The 26,451-nt window shown below is 38.1% G+C and overlaps 2 protein-coding genes across 7 annotated transcripts in view; both read left to right on the forward strand.

Annotated features, from left to right (window-relative positions):
• The window catches only part of l1cama (L1 cell adhesion molecule, paralog a), a 55,287-nt gene that overhangs the window by 22,696 nt on the left and 6,140 nt on the right, over positions 1 to 26,451 (forward strand). For all 3 annotated transcript variants that reach the window (XM_079850126.1, XM_079850128.1, XM_079850127.1), the window contains exons 2-19: positions 13,850 to 14,113; positions 15,707 to 15,721; positions 16,776 to 16,878; positions 17,688 to 17,881; positions 19,154 to 19,276; positions 19,368 to 19,538; positions 20,010 to 20,124; positions 20,232 to 20,416; positions 20,697 to 20,828; positions 21,997 to 22,140; positions 22,257 to 22,368; positions 22,593 to 22,753; positions 23,520 to 23,679; positions 23,780 to 23,904; positions 24,139 to 24,240; positions 24,992 to 25,189; positions 25,417 to 25,487; positions 26,187 to 26,412. In XM_079850126.1, coding sequence (XP_079706252.1) covers positions 13,981 to 14,113; positions 15,707 to 15,721; positions 16,776 to 16,878; positions 17,688 to 17,881; positions 19,154 to 19,276; positions 19,368 to 19,538; positions 20,010 to 20,124; positions 20,232 to 20,416; positions 20,697 to 20,828; positions 21,997 to 22,140; positions 22,257 to 22,368; positions 22,593 to 22,753; positions 23,520 to 23,679; positions 23,780 to 23,904; positions 24,139 to 24,240; positions 24,992 to 25,189; positions 25,417 to 25,487; positions 26,187 to 26,412 — 2,470 coding nt within the window. In that variant the 5' untranslated portion in view covers positions 13,850 to 13,980. The remainder of the gene's footprint in view (positions 1 to 13,849; positions 14,114 to 15,706; positions 15,722 to 16,775; positions 16,879 to 17,687; positions 17,882 to 19,153; positions 19,277 to 19,367; positions 19,539 to 20,009; positions 20,125 to 20,231; positions 20,417 to 20,696; positions 20,829 to 21,996; positions 22,141 to 22,256; positions 22,369 to 22,592; positions 22,754 to 23,519; positions 23,680 to 23,779; positions 23,905 to 24,138; positions 24,241 to 24,991; positions 25,190 to 25,416; positions 25,488 to 26,186; positions 26,413 to 26,451) is intronic.
• Positions 6,399 to 10,128, forward strand: LOC307145639 (uncharacterized protein). 4 transcript variants are annotated; one of them, XR_013818978.1, is made up of 11 exons: positions 6,399 to 6,479; positions 7,272 to 7,470; positions 7,626 to 7,675; positions 8,120 to 8,168; positions 8,273 to 8,348; positions 8,449 to 8,530; positions 8,623 to 8,656; positions 8,740 to 8,826; positions 8,969 to 9,133; positions 9,295 to 9,352; positions 9,445 to 10,128. XR_013818978.1 is itself a non-coding variant. In XM_079849001.1 (11 exons), the coding sequence occupies exons 5-11, from the start codon at positions 8,326 to 8,328 to the stop codon at positions 9,492 to 9,494; spliced, it is 408 nt and encodes a 135-aa protein (XP_079705127.1). In that variant the 5' UTR covers positions 6,399 to 6,479; positions 7,272 to 7,470; positions 7,626 to 7,675; positions 8,120 to 8,168; positions 8,273 to 8,325; the 3' UTR covers positions 9,495 to 10,128. The 4 variants fall into 4 exon arrangements, 1 of the variants encoding a protein (XP_079705127.1); XR_013818979.1 differs by having other exon boundaries at positions 8,273 to 8,329; XM_079849001.1 differs by having other exon boundaries at positions 8,740 to 8,771; positions 9,005 to 9,133.

Consider the following 26,451-nt stretch of genomic DNA (forward strand, 5'->3'; position numbering starts at 1 on the left):
AAAAAAGCTCTGCCGGCCTTAGACTCGGTGTTCCGCAAACATTGCATCAGTACCGATCTAAGATACAGGTCAGTTGTCAGGTGGTTAGGGCGACTCTCTGCTCTCCTGTGCTGTCGGCACACATCAGAGGCCTTTATGAAGATGAGAAGCCGCATCCACACAGGGGGACCCTTGGGTAAACCGCATAGGATGTCAAGTCAATAAAGCAGCGAAATATCGCCTCAAGTCAGCAGTGTGGTGATCTGGGTGCACTTTAGAACTGTCCAAAGCCAGGCAAAGAGGAGTGTGTGCTTATATGTCCCTCTGTGAAGAACAGATAAACTAAAGTGTATCGTATCAAGGGAGTCAAAGAGACCTGTTCATCCTTTTATAAAAGGGAGAGAGAAATAATATCCGATCCTCTATAGTTTATAGTTTCTCTTGTTATTTTGAATGCTCTGTTTGTACACCCTACAGTGTTTCCTACAGAATTATATTTTTGCAGTAAGGAAGAGTCACCATCCATCCTGTACTATTATGTAGATATAGTCCTTTATTACAAAAGAAAAACGTTGTTGTATATATATATATATATATATATATATATATATATATCAGTTCATAGGAGGATTCGTCAGACTGATCCAAATCGGTTACTTGCACTGATGGTTAGGGTTAGTAGATAAAGGGGTTAGGGTTAGTAGAATGTACTTGCCAAGTTACTTATAGTCAGTAGAATGTCTGTTGGGGGGAGCAGACAGTCTACTAATACTTTACTAATTCTGTTATGGAGTTGATCGACATGTACAGTAGGTGCAATGTTACTTGGAGTCAACAGAATGTCTAAAGGGGGCCATCAAAATAGTGTTACCATTTTTTTTTTTTTTAGCTGCTGAACGATAAAAACATTGTGATCTAATCAGAATAGACCAAGAAACCACTCTTGTCACTAATAAGAGAAATCACAATGTCTGAGTCTTATGATTGACAACCTACCATTACTAATACAGCATAAGGTACATATATGTAGCCTTTACAGTCCAGAAAATCCCTTGCTCACAAATATTCCGATATTGCATAACCATCTCACCATCGGCCAGGCTAAAAAACTACCCGTATACTGTAAGCTCAGCTTGAATGACGGATGTCTGCTCTAAACAAATTAGTCATCTGGGTTTTGAATTGAATATGTTTATAATATTGTTGTTATCAAAATGACCATTTTTCTTTTGAAAGAAAAAAGTGTCAAGTTTTTTTGGCCATCCTGTCATGTGATCTCAGGTATGTCCTGATCTGGTTTGTTACGGAAAAAAAACAAGAGTTTCACATTCATCCAGGCCACCTCATAAACCCACAGCAAAAACCACTATTGTTGCAATCATAAATAGCTTTTAAGAATAATAAAACAAATGTTGGGAAAGAGGCACTCAATTGAAAGACGTTTCTTGCCAATAATATCACGATTCACGTTGTTTTTTACTCCATCATATTCAATACAGCCTGCAAACTCAAATTCACAACTCGAGGTAAATATGATATGTTTTGCTGTATAAAATTCAACAATAGCGGCATAGATTCACTACTGTGCAGGAAACACTAGTGCGCATGTTTAAAAGACAAACATTGCATGTTCTCAATAGAATATTGACTTTTTATTAGTGAGCAATAATTGCTGCTTTCACTACTATCGTCTGAGCATAATGGGATCAATGTAATCCTTGATCTAGCATTCCATGCACACTATTGTGTGGAGCTTGTCTGCTTGAATCAGGGACCAGTAGTATTTTTGCTTTACCTCGCTTTATGCACTTAACCCTTGAGTTACCTGCAACAGGTTCATGCAAATAGGAGGCTGGTCTTTAAGAAGACCCAGACACAGTGATGTCTGTGTGCACAGAGAGGGACAATCTGGCCCCGGACCAAATATATGGTGAACAAACTGATATGAATTATGAATTTAAGTGAATTCAGGGCAAATTGTATCGGTAGGGAAGGCCAGGCTATAAATAATTTACCCTGCAGGGGGTCTCTGTAAATTACTGGCCCCCCTCTATGTCTCCTTGTCTTCTGCCACTCCTCTTTTTTCCCATTACCTTCAGTCACCTATCTCCTCCCCCTCTTTTTTCCTGTCCTTCTTTTTGTGTTGCTGTCCGTCGCTCGGCTTTCCAGACAGACAGACCCTCAGGGAGGTCTTGAGGGTGGAGGGCAAGCATGTATTCATTTATTCCCCATCTCTCTCTCTCTCTCTCCTTCAGTCTTTGACACGCATCCTCACAGTTGGAGGTGGTAAATATTTAAAGAGGAGGCATGACAGAGCCCAGCCCTTATAAACGCATACTGTACAGATGACTTTCACTGGATAAACACTCTTAGTGCTACTGTGGTTTGGGAAAACGGCAGAACGCAGGGTATTGTTTGAAGAAAGCGCCTGTATGTAGATTAATATTTGCACTTTTTTTTCTCATTTTAAATTAGTGTGCTAGAATACATATTCTCACTAGTTGCTTGAGGGTGCAGGGAAAATAATTATGCAAGCAGTAGATGATGATTTTAGAACAGATAAGAGATATTACATCTCAGAACAGTGAAGTCTACACTGTCTCCTGCTGGTTTTTCTTGTAACCTGTATAATCTGAGGTCGTGATTTTGCCAAGTAAGACATGTTCCTGGATCAACATCTTTTTTTGATCCTGGAACAACAATCCTGTTCAAAAATATTGTTCTAACCCTATCCCCATACTTAAACCTAACTCTACCCATAACTTATCCCTAAAATCAGAGGGAAATGATAGGTGAATAACACTGATGTAGAAGCACCTAACCCTGGTTGTAAGCCTAAACTTGACATTAACTGTAAACCTATTCCTCAAATTTTGGAATTTCCCTCAGATTGGAATGTTGTTCCAGAATCAACAAAGATGTTGATCCAGGGACATGCTTTACTTGGTGAAAGACTCTTTGTTTGTAATTGGCACTTCTACTTCATCCTCCCAAACGATGTGTGGTTATTTATCTTGTAGATACATTGGCCCAATATATATATTACCGTACACAAATTTGCGGTCAGTAATATTTTTCAAAGTTAAAAGAATTGTGTTGAAAGAAGTCTCTTATGCTCACGAAGGCTGCATTTATTTGATCAAAATACAGTAAACATTTTTTATTTTATTGCCATTTAAAATAACTGTTTTCGGATAACCTCAGGATCAAATAAGAGCAGGATTTACACTTCTAGAATCCCACTATAATCTCTGACATGACCAGAATAATGATAAAGGAAGAAGTGTAGCTCTCAGCTCCTGAAATACAGTGTTCAGCAAGTTGATCCACTGACGATTATATAACACCACATTTAAAAAAAGAATAATAATAATTTACACTATTAATGTACTTGAATAAGAACCACCCTTTTCTTGTTCCAAAGTTCTTGTATTTAGAAGCTTAAAAAATTACTACTGTCATTTTTAGAAGCTGTGATCCACATAACCTTTGCTGTGATTACATTCAAAACAACTATCTGTGATGATATCATTCACATTTCCACTGAAATTAAAGCAGTATGTGCTGTGAGTGAAGTGTTATGCTCCATTTCGCAAAGATAATTGTTTGTTTTTCAGTTGCCTCAGGGTTGGCATTACAGAGTTTGTTTATATGGGATGCTGCATCAATTCTCTGTGGCGCTGAAAGCATGGTATGTTATGACTATTATTTTTTTTTATTTTTTTTTGCATGCACATCTGTTCTACGAAAACGACATAATTGCCTTCGGTTCCCGTCCGCTGCAGGGAATCAGTGACGTTTAGTCTATGACCTTAGGTAATGAGGCAGGTGACAGGATTAGATACTATCAGCAACAGCTGCACAGCAGCGCTGAGAGACCCTGGCCATTGTCAATCTCTCTCACATCAGCAATAGAGGCCATGTAAGCCGTGATAGACAAGGTTCTTATCAGCATGTTGGGGTTCAAGTAGTGCCTGGAGCTCATTTCATGGAAATGAGACACTCCCCTTCAGTTCCACACCCTCAAACCCCTCCTTTCCTGCTTTATTCTCTGCAAGCCAGTCATGCTTGACTTGGTCACCTAGTTAGCGGGTACTGCTTGATCACATGTTACTGGGTACTTATTTGATTGGCGGTTGGCTCCCTCCGGAGCAGAGGTGTGACAGGCCTAATCGGACTACGCTCAGCACCTCTCAGTGCCAATGAAATCCAATGAAGGCCCGACTCGATTCATCCTCATTTGATGGCATTTGTTAAAGGCCAACGGAGGCTTACCTGGCATCTAATTGGCTGCTTACACATCCCCCTCCCCCTCTGATCAGTTAATACTAATATCACCGAGTCTAAAGGATGAAAGGTGACTGATTGATTTGGGCAGCTGTGTGATTTAATGGAGGAATGGATTACTGTCTTGGCTGTCATCTTCTTACACCCTTTCCACTCCTCCTTTTTTTCTCTCCTCTTGCCTTTCACCAAGAGATTTGCAGGCACAGCGCTGATACGAGGTGACTCTCATATAAGAGGTGATTGTGCTTAATGAGCCACGTAATCCAAGATTGAGGTGCTACACCAACATTATGTGTATGATCTTCTATATGTGACCTGTAAGTAACATTATGTGGGTCTTCAGTTCTCCTACCTTTGTTTTTCTTGGTTTAAAAGACCAACACGGTATCCTGTATTTTGGATGCTGGAATGTTTGGGTTAGGTTTCTTAACTAGTTTAAACAGCAAGATTTTCAACCAAGAAATTTTCACCAACATAAAAAATGTATGATATTATTGCTAACATATCAGTTTTTAATTTCAGTTGATATACAAATATTGGCTGATATATATCCAATATTTAATTGTGCATTGTCATTTCCACAGTTTGTACATGTAGAATACCTTTGCAGTCATCTAAAAGCTAATCTTAAAAACACTTGTAGGTGTAATCTTTAGCAAATCTTAAAATGTGTATTCATTTTTCATACTTGTAGCTACATCATAAAATATGTAGAATTTAAATTGTAAGAATTTCTACTAAAGTAGAATTTAAAATTATTTATTTTATAGTATGTAATTTTAGATTGACCCCTTATCAGTTATCAGCCAGAACATGAAAACAATTAAAGTGCGGTCACATTTACCACTGTTTGGCGAATTTTCACGGGTGGAGTTCCAATTTGAATTGAAATTCACGCGATTGGGATCGTGAAGGCGGGTGCACAGATTCTGCAATGAAGACTCGTCATGTTTACTAACAGAAATTTGGATTCATGCCGATTGTGCGGTACATGAGCCCAAGTTTATTTGTATGGAGCATTTCCCACATGCCAATAGTTTTAGGCGTTTAGGCTTGCCGTTTTTTTCTATTTTGAATTCCTATTATGAATTCTGAACTAAAATTTAAATTTAAATACTTCATTTTTCAGTTCTGTTTGTTCTGAATGCCGTTAAACTTAAACCCAGATAGCAAAAAATATCTGCACGGCTTCTTTTTGCCGCCGGCCCCAAGCTGTCGGCTATAGGTGCGCCCCGCTGGCGGAGATTAAACGTTTGCCGCCGAATACGTCACTCCCATTTCTTGCGAGATGCCGCCGGCGAACAGCCGCCGGGCCGCCGACTTCATTCTCTCTGACGGCTGCCGCCGTCTAAATGAACCGCGGCCGGCTGGCGGCAAGCCGCTTTGATATCGACCAGCCATGAGTGAAACTGATAGCATTTTAACTACTTTTCACATTTAAAGCGATTATAATTATTATGTGAATTATATAAATTTTTGTTGTTGCTCTAAAGCCATTAGGGGTTATAACAGATTTGACTCTGATTCCATTTAAATTAGCCTACTTTGAAACTCTGAAGCGATAGCAGATATGTAAAATATATAGAACCTTTTATTCACTTAAGGTGACAATTCTTTACATTTCTTTGATTTATGCACAATTTGAGATGTACCAATAATAGACCAAAAATGATTAATTTTTCTAAAACTTACTTGGCAATAAATATCTTTCTGATTCTGATTATTTTTTTAAATAAATATTTCATTCATGGTATGAACAATTTAGATTTTTCACCAATGCCTGAAATCAGTGAACAATGAAAGACATCTGCAACTTGGCCAAAATCTTGGGTTTGCTTTATATTTTTTTTTATTAATTTGCAACCATGGTAATGTCTATGAGAAACATGAAAATGTCTGTTTTGACCTGAAGGATAAAGTGAAATATTTAGAAATATTTTGTCTCTCTGTCATGTCTTTCATTGTTTTTACAAGCTAATTTTTTTTAATTTATTTTACCTTTTACATGTATAAGGGATTACTTTGCAGTTTGCAATTGCGAGTTTCACGACCTGTACAAATGTTTAAGAAAATGTTAAAGCACAAACAGAGAAGTACCTCCACCGGTCGAGAGGGGCAGCACCTAAAAAACTGAAGCAGATAACTCGTCTCGTCACCTCTATGCTCCTCACACGGTTGCAGTATTTGGAGAGAGGAAATATACGATCTTTTAAGTAAGTACATTTTGCCTTTTTGTGTGATGCAATATTACTATGTTCATTTTTGACATTGTTTTTAGTACTTCTTCTTAAAATCTGTTCTTGCCTAACTAGTCAAGCTAAAGTAACTTAAGTTAGTCTTGTTTGCAAAGTTTCCGCCATGTTTCTGACATAGCTAGGCTAACGTTACTTGGTTTCTTCCTGGCGTTGAGTTTTTTTCTTCTTCTAAGTATATGTTTAACTGTTACGTATGTTTGTACAAGTGTGAGTACATGTGGTTTAAGATAGTATTGGTCAGTCGAATTAACTAACGTTACAGTTCCTGAACTACGGACAATTATTCTGCCGCCTAACGTTACGTGGGAATGGAAACGTTAGCAAAATCTTCACGACAAGAAAGACTGATTTTTATAGTAGTATAACTTGTGTTGTTTTCTAACTAAACATAATTATGCTGCTAGTCTAGATTACAGTGTTCGCTACCACATGCTGTTCACCTTTTTTACACAGTTCAAGCATGTTCTAACGTTGCTACATGTTGAAATGTATCTAGCTACAGTAGGTAACGTTAGCCAAACTTTACATCTAGAAAGACTTAGCGGTAGTTTAACTTTTGGTGTTTTCTTACAAAAATAACGATATATATAGGTTGTTTATATGATTTTGTTTGTCTGAACATGGTTTTCTGTTGATCCACTTGTGAAAATTACTGCTTTTTCGAAGGGGTGAGCATTTTAATGTTGTTGATTTTGCCTGAAAAAAATGAATCAAAAAGTATACTTTATGCTAATGTGTCTTCTATTTTAGATGCTTCACATTGTTCAGTTTATCAACAAGGAGGATCTGCCATTTGCAGTGGTTCCGCAAGAGTGGTTTAGCGAAGGGCATGTGCCATTGGCCCCCATTTAACCTCCGCAAAAAAGACAAGGGAACAATTTAGCCATCCGCTGCACACCTCCACACAGCACCTGGGAGAAACATCATTTTAAGTTCATGAAGGGAGCAGGTATATGGGTCTGACTTGTACATTTGATTTTCCTTTATTTCATCTGTGTAATTTATTTGTCTGTTCATTGTGGATAACGGACTCTTTCATTCATTATTATTATTATTATTATTATTATTATTATTATTATCAAATTTCTGTTTCCTCTTCCTCAGAACCAGGTTTCTCCCCAGTAATCCAGAATCCGCCAAGAGTTTGAGTACAAGTAAGTGATGTTATTTGTGAAGTTTTTTGTCTTGGAAACTATTGCTTCTATTTAAAGTCGGCATGAACCAGAAGTTACAAACGACTTTTCTCCAGTGTTGTGATGTATTTCCAAGTGAAAGGGAATATTGAATAGAGGAGCAGGGTTTTACTCTAGCTCTCCTCACCTCCATCTCTGCTCATAGCAGACTAATGGTTTGAGGGAAGTTGCCACGCCCTCACGCCATTGCACATGACTGGAAGAGAAGTTGTTTCGAGGGGGGAGGGAAGGGTAATGTATTTGATTAAAGATTATAAGGGTACATGAATAAAAAAAAAATGAAGTGCACAGATGAATCATTTACATAAACACTACAATAGTACATATAAAAATACAAATTGTAAAAAAAAATTCATGCTGACTTTAAGATGATGAATCCTTTTATCATAATCTGTTTTTCACTAGGACACTTGATGGGATTCGCTGCAGCAGTTTCTGGATGAAAGGTGTTGAGGTGTGTTGTACATTCCATTAGCTTTGCACAGTTCAATTATTGTTTCGTTACTGAATATGCAATACTCTGCATTGAAATGAAAGATGTTATGTTTGCTCCCCCAGCTCATCAAGTACTAAGCTTTACACCCCCGGCAGCAAATTTACCCTGGCAGCATATGGGTGAAAACTCTGGAGATATGTAATACGTTGCGCTTAACTAAGTGTTACATTTAAGTCCAATTCATTAAATGTATGCACTAACTTCAAACATATTTTTACATGTCAATGATTGTCAATAGGAGGGAGAAAGTCATTGATCTATTGTTGGCCCTTGTACTCCAATGGCATCTCGTGTCAAGCATGAAGTTTTCAGCTGTGAAGGTATATTCTAGCCCTATGTTTTAATGTCCAGTGTTTTAACAGTATTGAAAATAGTGCCTTTAGTTGTTTTTTATTTTATTTTTTAAATGTAGAACCAGGCCCTGAGGGAAAGCATTGCACGAGCAGGTGAGAATTTGCACTGTTTCTTAAATTGTACTTTTTTGTGTGTGATGTAAGTCCAAAATTACCATATGCCTTTCATTTTGTAGCTTCGGATGACAGCGGCTTACTTCAAGAGCAGGTGAAGCAAGTTCAACAAACAATGTTGAAGATGTTTGCTTGCACTGGGCAATCAGGTACAACTTGCAAACAGCACTTGTGGTTGTTGGTTTAATTCCCACTGGGGCTACCTGTACATGTAGTAGATCTAGATATAAATGTCATAGTTTAGTAATTGAGGGACCAGGACTGACTATTTTATTCTGGGAAACCCTGTAGGTGCAGATCAGACCCTTATGCTGTGACGTCTTGCAGAATTTGGTGATGTTGTGTCTGTTGGAGTTATCCCTGTCAGGGGATCTGTTACTCCCCCTACACACCCAGGAAGATTTGCCGTGTCTTGACAACAGTTTGAAGCAGGATAAAAAGCTCCAGGAACAATTTGTAAGTTTGCTGATTATAACGCCATAGAGTAATCTAAAAAGTAAAATTTAAGATTGTATACTGCATATATTACAGTCTGAATCCTTAGCCTTTCACATTTTTTATTTATTTATGAGAAGCTTCAGAGAAATGTAATTTGTAACACTTTTTTGGATTTTCAGCTTGGTGTCGGGGATAAAGCATGTTTTAGAGACATGTTCCTGAAGATCATTGTTCAAAGTAAGTTGGATATATTTTTTATTATATTTAAGTAGATGTGTATGGCCTCAAGCAATTCAAATGAAATGATAGATCTGTATTTTCTAAATTAGCCATCAGGAAGAACCCGGCAACCCAGGATGCCACTGATGAAGCAGTCTAGGTTAACGTTTCGCGTTACCTGAAAGGAGCATCTGACCGTGAAGGCAGAAAAAGGCACCAGGCTGACTACTGACACCCCAGAATCACTGACAACTGGAATCCTTTCTTAATCTTGCAGTCAGTAACATCAAGACCCCTAAAGAAGTCAGAAGTGTCACGCTATACTCACTAACTGTGCAAAATACTTTTATTTTCTTTTTTCAAATATTAGTCCTTGTGCCACAGGTCAGCATTGCAGTTATACCGGTAATGGTCTATTCTACTCCAGAGCTTTACTATAAATTACTGCCACTTATCCTATTGTTAGAAATGGCTTGTAAATGTGATGTCATACTTTTATTTATTTTATTTGGTATGCTGCACATTATTTTCAAGTATTCTCTTTACTTGTCATAATGTTTACTGGTAATTTTTTTCACCCTAGAGCTGTCCTCTTTATATGAACAATTATTGTAAGAGTTGTAATTTGCTTGTAAGGCTGTTTTTTGTTGTTCTTTTTTACCAAAATTTAATTAGAAACCTGCATGTTAGTATATTTATTTATTTATTTTTCTGTTATGTTTCAGTGATCTGACACATCTTGTTTAAATGACAGTTACTGTACTTTGAAATGTGGAATAAAAATGCCAAGTGGATATTTGTCTGGTTTGAGCAATCATTATTCTTGATAAACTGCATGCTATAAATATTAAATATATATATATATATATAGCCAGAATAAGCGGCGGCAGATCGCTGGAAAATAGCGCTTGCCTCCGGCGGGCCGCGGAAGGGTCGCCTTCAATATAAAGGCGGCGGAATAGTGGTTGGCCCGCGGGCCGGCCGCGGAACGAAGGCGGTAGGAAGGCGGCTGCCGCTTTTAAAAAGCGGCTGCCGCCGGCGGTGCGCCGTCCAACGTGTTTGCGATGTCGCCATTCTGCCGCTTCTACTGCCGCCGGAGCACCGACGGTGGTCCGCCGACTCATTGCTATCTGGGAAGGAGAACTCCGGTCAATTTTTAACATTGAGCTAATTTTTTTGTAAATTTGGAGTGCTGTCAGTACAGAGAACAACGACAAAAATCGGTGTTGCCTACACAGTGTTATCCTCTTTTTAAAATTTGCACCCTGTTGACTTCAATGGGGCAAGTTTTAAACCTGCTTTTAGCCTCTTAACATCCTTGATGTGTCATTACAAGTGCACAGCCAATGTGAGTGATTCCTTCAGAGGTCAAAGTCCACAGTAGTCGATTGTTGAGTTCACGCGCATAGGTTTAGTACCTATGATCACGCGCGTGAACTCCACAATCGACTACTGTGGACTTTGCCCGAAAACAGGAAGTAAATACAGGTATGTGCGCTGGCTGAATTATCATTTTTATTCATATCTTTCACATCTACTCCAGTCAGATTCACCGTGTTTACTCTGAAGGAATCACTCACATTGGCTGTGCACTTGTAATGACACATCAAGGATCTTAAGAGGCTAAAAGCAGGTTTAAAACTTGCCCCATTTAAGTCAACAGGGTGCAAATTTTAAAAAGAGGATAACACTGTGTAGGATAACACCGATTTTTGTCGTTGTTCTCTGTACTGACAGCACTCCAAATTTACAAAAAAATGAGCTCAATGTTAAAATTGACCGGAGTTCTCCTTTAAAGGATTTGTTGAGTGATTATGATTATGATTGTTTATAATGTTTGTAAAAGTTTTGTTTTATTTACCAGTTTTTTTAGGGGGTTAACATAATTTCTAAATGTTATAATAGAATGTGACTTATGCAGATACAACTGATCTATGTTTTTTTCTTTTAAAAATGCAATTGTGACCCAGTGCGACTTATTTTCTGGAAAATACAGTAGTTAGTTTAAAAGTGACTTCTGTGTGTTTCAAACATCGATAAACGTGACCATGAGTAATGGTCTTTTTTTTGCGAAATTTTGCTGACATTTTTGTGACCGCACATTTTTAATCATTTTTTGTTGTATTTTATTATTTTTTTACAAAATAGTATAGATTTTCGAGAAGCGTTTCACCACAGCCTACATTAAACATCTAACCCGGCCCACAGCCATGTGTGACATCAGAAGCCACGCCCATGTCCATATATGTCAAACCAGTTCAGTGGGAACTCCGCCCTGCAGCCGATTCTTAAGATTTTATTGGTCATGTCAATCACAGTGCTGATTGCCTACACCAAACAGTGATCCCTAAACCTACCCATCACTGTAACCTTAAGCAATGAAATTAGCTGCAGTGCTGGATTACTGGTGAAGTGGTTTGGGGGGAAAAATTGTGCTTCCTCATTAACTGTGAAACAGGAAGAAGCATCGAGTAGCAAAGACTTAAGAAGCAAAGACTTAAGGTCCTTGCACACCGAGTCCGAAATTCTCGTCCGAAATTTTCACACATTAAAAAATAAATACGACCTCTCGTTGTGTCAATCACATTTACACACTGCTTCCGTTCTAAAAAATTTGGATTGGGTTCGATTTTCTGCGTTTTTCGCATCCGTAGCAAGCATTTTGAGAGTTGTTTTGACAATTCACAGTCACCGAATGACGAATATGAAAAAACTTATACGAAAATTTCGGACTCAGTGTGCAAGGACCCTTAAACCTTCATGCCTAACTCTTTTTCATTTACTACTTATATTTCTCTTTTTATGACAGACCGCACTGAAACACACTCAAAACCTACCCTTACACTTTCAATCGGAAACCTACATAAAACAAATCGGGTTTCTGGGGCGGGATGGGAGTCACAAGGTGACGTATTGGACACGGGCGTGGCTTCTTACATCACACTTGGATGAGGGTGGGTTTGGATGTCCACCGCAGGATGCAGCAAGCCCTCCTTGGGATTTTTTGTTTTATGCATGTTAAAGGGTCTGCCACTAGGGGCAGCAGAGGTAGCTGGAAAGAGCCAGGGTGGCGTGTCTGGCGACCTCCAAAGAGGTTTTTCTCAGGGGCCTTGTGAGACTGTGATCCAGCCCTGTGGTGCTTTTCTGCCAGTACTACCAGCACCAAACCACCATAGACCTTCCCGAAACCTCTTGGAAATTCATGCTAGTCTAAGCCTTGTGCTTTACTCCTCCTTCAACCTTTCCTTCTGCTCCAAGGTCACTCAGCTCCAGGGTTTGGCACCAGTAGGGTACAGCGGTGCCCAGCTAAAGATATGCATAGCTGCCAGCTGCTGTCAGACACGCTCTTCCCGAGCCAACAAAAATATCCACCTCTCGCTTTTTATTTTCATCCCCATTCTCTGCCTGAGGTTTTTATCACAAGTCCTTGGGGAGCTCCTTTTTGTACTGTATTGTGATCAAGGCAAGTGAATAAAAAAAGATTGCTTGATCCAGTGATAGTGCTGATAAATGGAGCTGCACACGCAGGTCTTTGTGGTGTCATTTGGCAAGCCCAGGTACAGATGGAGAACTCCTCCTGCAGCGTAGCTCATAAGCCTGTGGCGTGAGCGATAGCTGCTCTAATAGATGCATATCTTTTCCATTAAAAAGGGCTCCTCAAAAAGACCCAGACAATGTTTCATATTCATCTTTTTGCTTGCACCGGCCTCCATTCATCATTATCCATTAATGCCATGACCATTAAGATCTTCTGAGATCTTGCTGAGGAAATTCATTGAGTAAATGGCTTTGAGGTCACAATTGATCTGTGCTTGAGATAAGGACATTTTGCCATGTGCTACTACTGATGCTCAGTTCATCTATAAAATGATGTCTAGTATTTATTTCAATGGAATGTATTGTATTCTGTTTTCAATTAAGTCTTTCAGACATAAGTGGCCACACTATATATTTAAGTGCCTTGATATAGAAGTTTTAGCTGATGCAGAATATGTTAATTTTATAACTGATAGCTACATTTAAAGCATACAATTTTTAATGTAGGGCAGGCTATAGTCGAAAGGGAAAAATCTATTATATTACTCTACCAATATCAGATAATAATATTATTATTATTATTTAAATATTAACCAACTAAAAGTACCATGGTACTACCATAGTTGTTGGACTACCATGGTATTGTTTGAAGTACCTTGGAGTACAATGCACAGTTAATAGCATGGCACATGAAATGATTTTAATAATCATTTTGTACCATGGTATTGCCATCTGAAATTATCTCTTCACCATGTTACCATTGCATCTTTTTGTAATGGGTTAACTTTCACAACATATCATCCACCTTCATTTTTTTTTACATGCACCCAGCTCCACCCCTCTCTCTGGCTCACTCTGTCTCTTCTGGCTCACTCTGTCCTGGGCCATGTGGAAGTCTGAGTGTTTTTTCTCTACGCATGTGGGTCTGCCCTTCCTGCCCCTCCCTTCATCACGCTCTCTCTCCCTCTTCTCTTGCAGTGAGAGTGCATCAGGAGTGTGTGGACCTGAGAGAAACATACAGGAAGAAGAAACAGTGAAGTCTGCTCTTCTCTGATTGGGATAATCTGAGATTTTCTAGCCCGTTGTGTTTGTGCCTGCCAGCAGGTGCAATGCCTGCCACGTCACTACAGCAGGTGGGCAGCAGGGGGCGATGTGCTGCTCTCCTGCTCCCTCTCCTCCCTCTCCTCCTGCTGTCTGTGGCTCCAAAGCCCGGGGACACCATGATCAACATCCCATCCAAATGTGAGTACAGGATTTGACATTAAATTAAATGTTAAGTGCATGGCGAGTGTGTGTGCACGTGTGTTTTTTTTGTTTTGTTTTTTTCATTGATTTTTGCAGAATTATAATGTTTGCTATGGCTTATTGTTAGGTGAATGTGAGATAAAAAGTGCAGAATGAGCAGTTATAAGTGAGTTTAATTGCTCAATTGATTATACTATTGACCTGAATGCCTAGTACAGTCCTGATTGGAAAGGACAGTCAAGCGCACAGTGATTGAAACCCACCTGAGCAGGAACTGTAAAAACAGCAGCTTCTACAAGCTTCCTAAATCTATTAACAGCACTGGGTTTGTTGCTATTATTGTACATCTGCAATTTAAGATTGCAGTCATGTATCAGTGTAACAGAGCATCTCTCTTTCCCGCCCCTCCAAACACACACACACACACACACACACACAAAAAAAGATGAAAAAGACTAGATTATGAAAACAACAAAACAGAAATGCACCAGAATGAGATGTCAGTGAAAAATTACATCTGCATGAAAGGTCACGATTTCTCTTGACTTCAATTAGTGACCTTTAAATGGGAAACAGACACAATGGATGTGATCATTGAGATCGACAACACACCAGGGCTCTCAAGTTTTGAAGACAGGCAAGAGTGACATTACCCCAGCGCCCCACCCCCCCGCGTTTTTCCGCGTGAGAAATACAATGTGTGGCGGGAGTGAGCCCTGACACACCCACATTAAAATGTCTGACCGAGTCAGGCCCATATGCTAACGTTCTGTTTCTGTCTCCCTGCCATGTTGCAGTTTTCAGACATTCAGCGCGTTTGTTTTCTTAAGTTGTTGGGACTGCAGTACCAAGCAGTCTTGCAAAGGGTGGTTGAAGTCAAAGGAAAGAAAATGGCTAGATCAGGAGGGAGTTTATTTTAGCTCTGCTTTGCCAGCATCTTGTTATCTCTAGTGTGCCTCTTGTTGGCCAGCTGAACTACAGTCCAGGTGTCTGATCTGGCATCATGTGTTTTCTTTGTTTCACCTCCAAACAGTGTAATCATAACATTTTGTTTTATTTAAAGGATTAATGCAATCTAGGTGGTGGTGGGGAAGTCAGGATTTGCCTTCACTGTTGAAGCAAATGTTGTCACGAGGATAGTAAAACCTCATATTAACAACAAATAATGTCTTAATGAAAATCTAAAAATGCAAAATAGTTTCTGTGAGGGTTAAGAGATATAAAAAAATACATATATATATATATATATATATATATATAAAAATAGAAAATATCAATAAAAAAACAAGTTAATTGAAAGTTCACACCATGACAGAAGAACAAATGTGTGTTTATGTGCACTTGTTTGCTATACCTCTAAAAATGCCCTTGCAAATACAGTAAAGCATCTAATCCTCATTAGGGTTAGATGCTGGTAGTTGTAATTAGCTTTACTTAGGAATAATAGTCATAGGAATAGTTTGTGTATGTGTGTGCATGTTCTATGTGTTCGTGTGTGTACAATATAAGTGCATGCTGTCGGTGTGCATTACTGTACTGTAAACTAAAAAGTTTTTTTTTTTTCCCTTTTCCCGCTGACCAAATGGACAGACAAAATAAGACACTGTGAGTATTTCTAGCATATGTCTATGCATGCACTGACTCTACTCCACTAACATTTCCCAGACTCATTCCAATAACGGAACACAGCCTGCAGCAAACAGCCCAAACTGATCAGCTGAGATATTTGTTTGTTATATTTAGAAGTGTGGGAATGATTTTTTTTTTTTTTAATTGAGGGTGCATTAAGGCATGAGTCTTTTAAAATGAATGATTATCTTCGGTAGATGGGTGAGGTGTGGCCATGCCTCCCAGTTATAATGGTTAATGGCCCATAAAATGGTCCATCACCAGGGATTGCTTTCATTTTTGAACAGTTTACTTTTTTAATCTGTTTTTTCTTCTTCTTATAGATTGATAGAGATATAGATAGATAGATAGATAGATTGATAGATAGATGAGGATATAAGCTGCATAGTGAGGGATCACTGTAACCATTCCCAGACATCAGTGTTGTTATGTGTCCAGTATAAGCACTTGTTAATAGCCTCAGTGACTCTGTCAGTAGATTACATCACTAATGCTTTATGCTCTCGCTGTCTGCCTCTCTTATTCATTCCTCAAGTCTAATTTTCTTCCTGCTCTCCAATTCTTTCACGGGCCACTCATCCGTAAAACAACAGACACTTAGATAACATCTCGGGTCTCTGGACGCTTTACACCGTGCTCTTCATTTCCATCTTTTCACTTTGGGAGTTTCTAATGATATGGACGAAATTCCGTTTCCTGGAACTAATCGAGTGAGTGTTGAGGAGATTCAGAGGCACTTGCTTCAGAACATTGTTGAGGTTTAGCGGGAAACTTAACTGAAGTCAGTGGCGCTGCGGATCATTAAGTTGTTTTGAATATTGTGATTACAGCAGGTCAGCGGAAAGGCTGCTCAACTCCTGTGACTAATATGCGTTCATCATCCACGTCTGAAGCAACTAACAAATGAGCTGTTATTATAGCTTTTTGGAATGTCTATTTCTATTTTAAGGGTGTTGCTTTGCTGACTCCACAGTTTGCAGAAATATCCAGGGTAATTGAATGTTTTGAGTGTGATGCACTCTCTCCGCAGTGAAAAGCCCCCCTGTGATCACTGCCCAGCCAGTGTCTATCACCACCTTTTCAGCAGATGACATCACACTCACCTGTGAGGCAACTGGGAATCCCCCACCCATGTTAGTATCCATAGCAACACAGTTACATAATTTGGTAACCGTTTAGTTGAAGCCTTTATATATTGCTTTTTTTTTTGCATTGTATTCATTCATAAATAATTGTAGCCACAATTACATAACCAATACCAAAGATTTTAAAGAATTGGACTTTAATGGCTTTTATGTCTGGTAGTTTAGTCATATGTCTATATGCCATGGAAGACTAGGAGTGTCACTTAAAAATAAAATAAAGAATTTATCAATTTATTAATTCAAAAATAAAAATGCAAATAATCACTTTGTAAGTAGACATTTTATTTAATTCTTTAGAATTTATTTAATTTTTTTTTTTTTTTTTTATGATTTTTTAAATGTTTTTAAAAATGTAATGCATCCTTGTTGAATAGATGTATTAAAGGGATACTTTAAGTTGCTCCAAACCTATATGAATTTTTTTCTTGTTTTGTGTTCAACAGAGGATATTTTGAAGAATATGGGTAACCAAAGAGTTGACCATCAACATCAACCACCAACTTTTTGGTTACCAACATTCTTCAAAATAACTTATTTTGTGTTCAACAGAAGAAAGAAATTCATACAGGTTTGGAACAACTTGAGGGAGAGTAAATGATGATAGAATTCACATTTTTGGATGAACTTTCCCTTTAATTTCTTTTTATAAAGAAAAATATTGCTGAATGGTGTATACAGTACAGGCTTTTTACAGATAGTTTATTACTAATCTTAGAAGGGATTAATTGAGAAAAAATACTATGTCACTATAGTAATTTAATTTATGGACACTTATTTCTTATCTGTATCCTTGCTAGGTTCCGCTGGGTGAAGGATGGTTTGGAGTTTGACCCCTCTAAAGACCCTGACCTCTCAGTGTCCAGAGATTCTGGGACCTTCTCGTTGACAGCCAAGGATGGACCCATCCACCAGTACCAGGGCAGATATAACTGCTACGCATCCAACGAGCTCGGCACGGCCGTATCTAAAGAGGCTCGTATTATCACAGAGAGTAAGTCACTCTCATTACCACAACATTATAGAGCAGCACACTTATGATTGCCTGTTTGATATCCCTGACACACCACATGTGGCGAGTTTTCTGTTGAGAGATTCTGGCGTGCAGCAGATAACAGCCCAAAATCAAGCCCCCTGCCCCCTGTTGTGTGTCATATGCAGAAATTGTCATTTAGAGGAAAATTACAGCTCATTGTGTGTGCCAGTCACACAAGCGCTTCGAAGAATTCCAGAACGAATATAAATCCCAGATTGCTTCCCAATTAACTATCAAACACAACACTGTGAGTGGCTCACTGTAACAACAACAACACCACCACATCTATCTAGCAATCTACCTGTCTCCCTGTCCCGACCTCTCTGCCAGTTTCCCTGACAACAGTTACCTCAGAAACCAGTGTGAGTCGTGTAAGTGTGTCAGCGGGGACGACCACTCCTGGGATTAGTATGTGCAGGAAGTGAGGGTACTCAGCATGAGCATGGCTAACAATAGCCTGCGTATTATGAACTCCACACACAGCTGGTGCTGCTGGCCACATTAATATGTGCACCATCACACACGTATTTCATATCAGTTCAAGCCAAGGCATCTTCTAAATAATGTTGTAGTTTTTAATTGCATTCTGGTGTTCCTTTGTTTTGTCAGCTGTGCTGGATATAATTACTTGCTAGCTAATTAGCATACTCTAGTTTCTCACAAGGATAAAATGTATTTTAAATGGTCAATTGTTGTAAATAATAATTAAAAATCTTCCCCATCCATGAATTTGATAGAATGAATTTAATAATTTTTTTATTAATTTACACTAGTATTTAAAAGTTTGGAATCAGTAAGTGTCACTTTGTTGAAAGAAATGAATACTTTTTTATTTCTTTTTTTTTTTAGCTAGGATACTTTAAAGTGATGTGAAGTGACAGTAAATACATTTATAATTTTACAAAAGATTTCTGCTTCAAATAAATGAACTTTCTTTTCATAAAAAAATCACGGTTTCCACAACAATATTACACAGCACAACTTTTTTTCAATATTGACAATAATAAGAAATATTTCTTGAGCACCAAATCAGCATATTAGAATGATTTCTGAAAGATCATGTGGCACTGAAGATAGAAATAGAATTAAAATAGAAAAGTTATTTAACATTTTTTATTTTTTAATCAAATAAATCCAGCCTTGTTGAGCATAAGACTTCTTTAAAAAACTTTAGACATTTTTACCGACCCCAAACTTTTGAATGTAATTTTAATTCATTCTCTCTCGCAGACACTCCCACTCTACAGAAGGAGAAGAAGGTGTCAAAGAAAGTTGAGGAAGGAGAGAGTGTGGTGCTTCCCTGTAATCCTCCTAACAGCACCGTGGCCCCGGTCATCCACTGGATGGACAAAAGTTAGTCTGTTTTTATCCTGGTTTATCCGTGTTAAACATGAACAACATCTCAGCAATATCTATATGCAGTACATGAAACTTTTTCTCTTAGGGCTGCGGCACATTCAGCAAAACGAGCGTGTGATTCAGGGTCGCGATGGAAACTTGTACTTCTCTCATGTGACTACGGCAGACAGCCGAGATGACTACACCTGCAACACTCAGTTCCTCAGCGCATTCATCATCCAGCTCAAAGAGCCCATCAAACTCACTGTTGTCCCCTGTAAGTATCAAGGCAGAGTGGATGCTGACTGTCCTTGGCAAACCAGAGCTATTTTATAAAACTTTTGAGCTGAACAGTAGAAAAGAGCACGACTTTTTTAACATTGAGCTATTTTTTAACATACATAACACAGTGTCTAAGATTCAATGCCAATGGTGCAAAATACTGACAAACAGCGAGACTCGATTCAGCAACCAAAGATGTTCTTCTGTACATAGACTAAAAATGTAAAAAAAAACACTGATGGGGTGCCTTTGTAGGGATGGACTATGTATGTATTTATGTGTGTATGCATGTCTGTCTATCGTAATCAATCTAATATCTATCAATCCATCCATTGGGGATATTGTTTTAGCTGTTTTGCCCAGCTTTAGTCCTGTGTGAACACCCACTTACTGCAGCTGTGATTGTTTACCATGCTCTCTCTCTCCTCATTTCCCTCAATAATTCTGTCTTTGTCTGTGTCTGTAGCTAACTCAGTGGTGCGCAACAGAAGGCCACAAATGATGCAACCCACTGGCTCCCGCAGCTCCTACCTGGTGCTCAGTGGCCAAGACCTAGAGCTGGAATGCATTGTTCAGGGCCTGTAAGTCAAACCTGATATGGCTGTGTGTCTTTCAGAGTTTTCACTTACTTAAAAAGTGTACTTCAAAAGTGTTCTGTTTGTTTGCATCCTGTTCTTTCCCTCATTAGGCCGGCTCCCAGTATCCAGTGGATCAGGAAAGATGGAGTTCTGTCTGAGTCACGCACCTCCACTGACAGTTATAACAGAGTTCTGCGCTTTAAGAATATCTCAGAGTCTGACGGTGGCGAGTACCAATGTACCGCCACAAATCTGCAAGGCATGATCTCTCACACCTACAGCATCACTGTGGAAGGTACTGTATGCTTCACACTGGCAGATCACTTCCTCTGCAGATTTAGATGTGGGGTGTGAACTTGAGGAGATAATTGGGAAGATGACTAAAAATAACTTAAAATTACACTTTGCTGACGAAAAAGAAACAATCTCAGTCAGGATTTACATTGTTAGCCTTGCATGATTGGTGTATAATTGCTTAATAAAAGCTTATTGCCTACTTTGCATCCCTTCTGGAAAGTTGTACAATTGTTGCCAGAGACCTTTCATGATTAGTTGTTTGTTTTGTGGTGGTCTAGCTGCCCCATATTGGACGAAAGAACCAAAGAGCCAGCTATACGCCCCGGGAGAGACGGTCAAACTGGAATGTAAGGCTGACGGCATTCCCAGCCCTGAGGTCACCTGGAGCATCAATGGCAATCTTCTTACTGGTAACTGACTCAGTCAGGAAACATTCCATGTCTTAATGCAGGGTTTCTTAAACTGCGGGGGTTCGAATTAATAAAATCATAAAAGTTTAAATAAATAATTATAAAATAAAAAATCTAAATATAACGTGATAGTTTTTTTCTGTATGCACCTGACTTAAGTTTTACCAAGTGTCCCTGACACCTGCAAAATTATACTCGGGTGACTTCCCCTCTGACCGTGTTGGTTGACACATAAGTGTAACTACTCTGACTCGACTCTACTCTAAGAGTCTCACACTGAGTCAAACGACGTCTCGTTCCTTTTTGAACACTATCACTTGGGAATAAAGTCTTTAGTGTTCCACTAAGCTGCTGCGGAGCAATAATCAAACTGACTCCAGACAATGCCTTCGAATATGCTTTAATCACAGCTTGAGGATCTCAGACCAATTTCAGAGAGAATCCCACCAGCACAAAAATACTGTACAGCAGTTTTTATAGAATAAGAGCATGGCAAAGGTGACATGATTCATTACATCATTTTCCTACAATATGATTGGTTCATCATATGTATAATCCAGCAAACCCTTCTGTTACTAGGCAGAAGCAAACTCTGGATTTCTTGATTACTCAAAATCATGAGTTTATAAATTTAGATACCTTTCTAGTTTAATTTCCCCTCTTGTTATATTCGGAGATGATTCAAACACACCTACTGACTTTGACCAAAGTGTTTGGAAACATTTAGGTTTCAAAAGCATATAAATGTTATCCTGCAAGGAAAATAAATGTTAGTTATGATTAATTTAAAAATCCATCACAAACACTAAAAGAATATGAAATACTATGCAAATGTGTTGCTAAATGGTTGAAATATTAACTTAAAAATACTTGAAAAAAAAAAAAACTTGCACACCCAAATCAATTGTTGTATGAAATTACAATAGGCTGTCAGCTTGGTTGACCGAAATGTTGTCATTAAAATATATTTGTCGTAAATGTCGTAAAATCTCAGGGGGTACTTAAAATAAATATTTTAGATTAAAGAGGTTCAGCTGACAAAAAAGTTTGGGAATCCCTGTCTTAATGTATATTTTGTTTGTATATGTTAAACAATCTTTATCTGTTCGGGTGAGACATGAGAGACATTGGTATAGTCTTGATGTACTGAGGTGTCTTTTTTGCATAGATACTGACCCAGAGCCCCGTCGCAGTTTGAAACATGGTGTTCTCACTCTGAAGAATGTGGAACTCAGTGACACTGCGGTGTATCAGTGCAAAGCTGCCAATAAGCACGGATCCATCCTCATCAATGCTTACGTCTATGTTATAGGTAAATTAATTTTCGAAAGCAGCTCTAAAAAAAAGCTGTTTTTTTTTGTGGTGATTGCTAAGGCAGCATTCAGGGACTACAATATCATAGATTTGTGTGTTTTTTTGTTTCTCTAGAACTGCCTCCCCAGATTTTGACAGAAGATGTACTCATGTACTCTGTGGCAGAGGGACAGACGATTGATCTGGCTTGCGAGACCTTTGGCTCTCCTCGGCCCAATGTCACATGGTAAGACAGACTCGATCCTGTGGGGTGTCCCTTCCTCACATGCCAGAACTGCTCTAGCCAGCTGTCCTGATATTGTTGGGGGGAAGCTGCTTTGTTGGGAGTCCATTAGGGCACACGGGCAGAATCACACTCAGTAGTCAGCATTTCTAAATATCGGTGTTCTTGTAATATCGCACATTGCTTCCATTTAAACGGGCTAAAATGAATATTTTGTGTGTTCACAGGGAGGGTGAGTCCTGGGGCGCACTTATAGCCAACCCAAGGATGAGTCAGTTATCTGATGGCTCTCTAAAGATCAGTAACGCCTCCCTCAATGACAGCGGCCAGTACACCTGCACTGTCAGCAACAGCAAAATCACCATCACTGCTGAGCTGGCCGTACTCAGTGAGTTTAACATGCATGAATGCTCATGCAATCACACATACTTGATTTATAACTGGTTTCACTTCAGACTGTTAGGGTCATTTCTTTTCATTACACTAATTTAATGTTGATGCTTTTATTGTATTCTAATATCCCCATAAAGCCAACAAACTGCAAAAAGAATTTGATTTCCAGTAAAATATCTAAATATTCTTAGCAAAATTGCATGCATGATATTATGCATATTTTAATTATTATCATCATCATCATCACTGAAGTTTATAAGTTATTTTTCTTCTTTTGTTTAGCTTTTTATAATAAGCAAAAATCTAACTGGTTGAAAATAGGTTAGGAAAAATACAGTTTAGGATATATTGCATAAAAAAAGTACACATTTTTATAAAGTCTAAATTTGAGATAAAGTAATAAATTGGCCAATAAAGTAATTTACTAAAACATAAGGCAAGAAAAATACTATTTTATATATATATATATATATATATATATATATATATATATATATATATATATATATATATATATATATATATATATATATATATATATATATATATATATATATAATACTATTTTATATATATATAATACTATTATTTATATATATATATATATATATATATATATATATATATATATATATATATATATATATATATATATATATATATATATATATATATATATATTTTATTTTTTATTTTATTTTTTTATTAATAAAAAAAAAAACTTAAAATCAAGATTTTCTTTTACAAATTCTGTCTTCTAGATAAGACAGTCATTGTGAAACCTCCGTTGGCTCTGCGAATTCAGCGGGGGAAGCCGGCTAACCTCACCTGCGAGTACCAGGTGGACTCCAGGCAGGGCGCCCCTCAAGTCCAGTGGAGGAAGAACCATAAGAAGCTCACAGAGTCCTCTGATTCAGACAAGTATGCTTTTATACCTTCATGTCCCTCAAATGCTGCAGAATGGCTTAGTTTGAACTGTATAACGTGATTTCATGAACATTATTAACCATAAATATCTTAGGTACAAGATAGATGAAACCACCCTCATAATACTTGAAGTTGAAGAAGACGATGAAGGGATATACACCTGTGAAGTCATTACCACTCTGGATATGGCGGAAGCGAGTGGCTCCATCACTATCGTTGGTAGTTAACTTTATAAATGGCCTGTTCCCTATAACATTGCCATCCCTAAACCTTACATGTCTGGATCTATATAGCTGTATGTGTGCTGCATGTTGTATGATAATGTGACCTACAGAAAGGACAAAGGACATGTTTGGCTGTAGGCAGATTCAAGAAATAACCTTTAAAATCATAGATGCCTTGTTTTAACTGGCATCTTACCCCTTGACCTCTTTGTCAACCCTCATTCACCAGATCGACCAGACTCTCCAACCCAAATACAAATGACCGAACCTAAAGAACGCAGTGTCACTCTCAGCTGGACACCTGGAGATGATCACAACAGCCCTGTGATAGGTACAGTTACAATAAATGTGTTTTTCCCCCTGTGTTTATGCAATACATACAGTTTGTGTATGCAGTTTTTATTTGATACATGTTCATTATTTGAAATTCTTATTGATTTTTTTCCCCCTTTAAATGTCAAATGCTGTATAAATTGATGGTTTAACAAAGATTTGAAAGTTTTTTGGACACTCAAACCACACTTAAAATAAATGTCATTGTGCTCAATAACAAAATATCACATCAATATCAAACCACATTTTCTCAGTTTGCGCAGGGATTCCCTTTTCTTTCTTTTTTTTGTCAGCCAGACTTAAAATATTTACTTGAGGTACGCATTTTTCTTCTCTGATGTTGGCAACTAGTTACTTTACATACAGTTAAACAAATAAAATATTTGTCTAAATTTTTTCAATAAATATTTTACAAAAATACTAAGTGTTTCCTTTTGTTTTTATTTATATGTTTTATTAATTGTTTTAATTTCACATTTTGTATGATTGATTTATTTTATTATTAGCGTTTCATCAACTCACAAAACTCATTTTGGGAAACCATCATTTAAAAAACAAAAACAAATCTTATACTTGAAAAGTGTGCTTTCTATTAAAAAAATGATATTTGACTTAATATTTTTCATCTAATGCATTGGCATTCATACATTTTTAAGTGTGTTTGAAGTGTCCAAATACTTTTTGGGGGCTAGTCTATATAAAATCAGTGTCATTTCCTGTTTTATGTATATATACATGTTTGTGTCTAGAGTATTTGATTGAGTTCGAGGAGACAGGATCTGAAAGAAAGGAATGGGAGCAGCTAAGCCGTGTGTCAGGCAGCATTCAGCGAACTACCCTTCCCTTGAAGCCCTTCATTTCTTACCGTTTCCGAATCATCGCCATCAATGACATCGGCAAGAGTGACCCGAGCAAGGAAACGGAGGCTTATTCCACACCAGCTGCTCGTAAGTTAACATTGCATGTGTGTGCGAGTGTGTGAACGCTTACATTGCCTTGAAAAAGAAAATGCTTGTCCCGCTACATTGTGATGCATTTGTTTTGTCTTTTGAATCATTGTATGACACTTTGAATTTGTGTTTGTATCTTCTCTCAGTATGTGGCTGATGTAAAGTGACAGTTTTATTGCCATGTTAGAACATCTTGGCACTAAATTATGATTTGTCCTCTACAGCTCCAGACAGAAACCCTGAAGGAGTGCGCAGTGATTCCATCGACCCAGGCACCCTTGTCATCACATGGAAGGTGCGCTGCGCAATTCAGACCAAAAATGATTCTTGCATTCACTTCATGTCGTTCCAAGCCTGTTTGTTTTTTTTCCCCATGGAACACAAAAGAAAGTAAACAGAAGCTTGAAAATGGACAAAAAAGTTAGATAAAAGGAATCCATATAATGTACATACAGTATCACTACATTTTTGGTTGCACAAGTAGTGGTGTAGCATAACCAACTGTTTTTAAAATGTTTTAAAAAGTCAGTATACACGGCTGTCTCTCTCTCTTAAGTAATGTTGTCATGAATGATTTATTCTATTTATTCTTCTCTCTCTCTCTCTCTCTCTCTCTCAAATTGTTAAAAATTAGATTCATTTTAGTGAACTGGTTCATCTTAAATCGTCCTCTTTCTCATATATAGAGTATATGTAGTGTTAGAAAAGTATTATTAATTTTACTGAATTAGTTAATCCTAAACAGTCATCTCACTCTCTCTCATGTGTAATGTTGGAAAGTTTGATTCATCCATTAGTTCATCCTAAACGATCCAATCTTTCTCGTGTAGCGTTGGAAAGTCTGATTCATTCTAGTGAATCAGTTCGTCCGGACAGTTAATGTAAATAAACTGATAAAAAAAAGGAATCCCTGTACTTGTTGCCAATGTTTTGAAATTCTCATTGTTCACAGAAAGATACATTCTAGCTCAAGACTGAGTCTTTGTTCTTGCAGGAGTTGGACAGGCGTAGTTTCAATGGCCCAGATTTTCGCTACAAAGTGATGTGGAGGAAGGTTTTGGGCAGCGGTCCGTCCTGGCACACCAAAGACGTTACCTCTCCACCCTTCATCGTCACAGATGTGGGCAACTTCTCTGCCTTTGAGATAAAAGTGCAAGCTGTTAATGAGATGGGAGAATGTCCAGAGCCCAAAACCGCCATTGGATACTCTGGAGAGGAGAGTGAGTTTTTCATGTTGTATATTTTTGCTGCTATTGTGA

Source organism: Squalius cephalus (genome assembly GCF_949319135.1).
Source record: "Squalius cephalus genome assembly, chromosome: 18".
NCBI lineage: Eukaryota > Metazoa > Chordata > Actinopteri > Cypriniformes > Leuciscidae > Squalius > Squalius cephalus.

Bases quoted from the DNA above. Each gene is read 5' to 3' on its own strand.
- LOC307145639 (XM_079849001.1), top strand. From the start codon at position 8,326: ATGGGTGAAAACTCTGGAGATAT. The intron at 8,349-8,448 runs GTAATACGTTGC...GATTGTCAATAG, and splicing joins GGTGAAAACTCTGGAGATAT to GAGGGAGAAAGTCATTGATC. The intron at 8,531-8,622 runs GTATATTCTAGC...TTTTAAATGTAG, and splicing joins TGAAGTTTTCAGCTGTGAAG to AACCAGGCCCTGAGGGAAAG.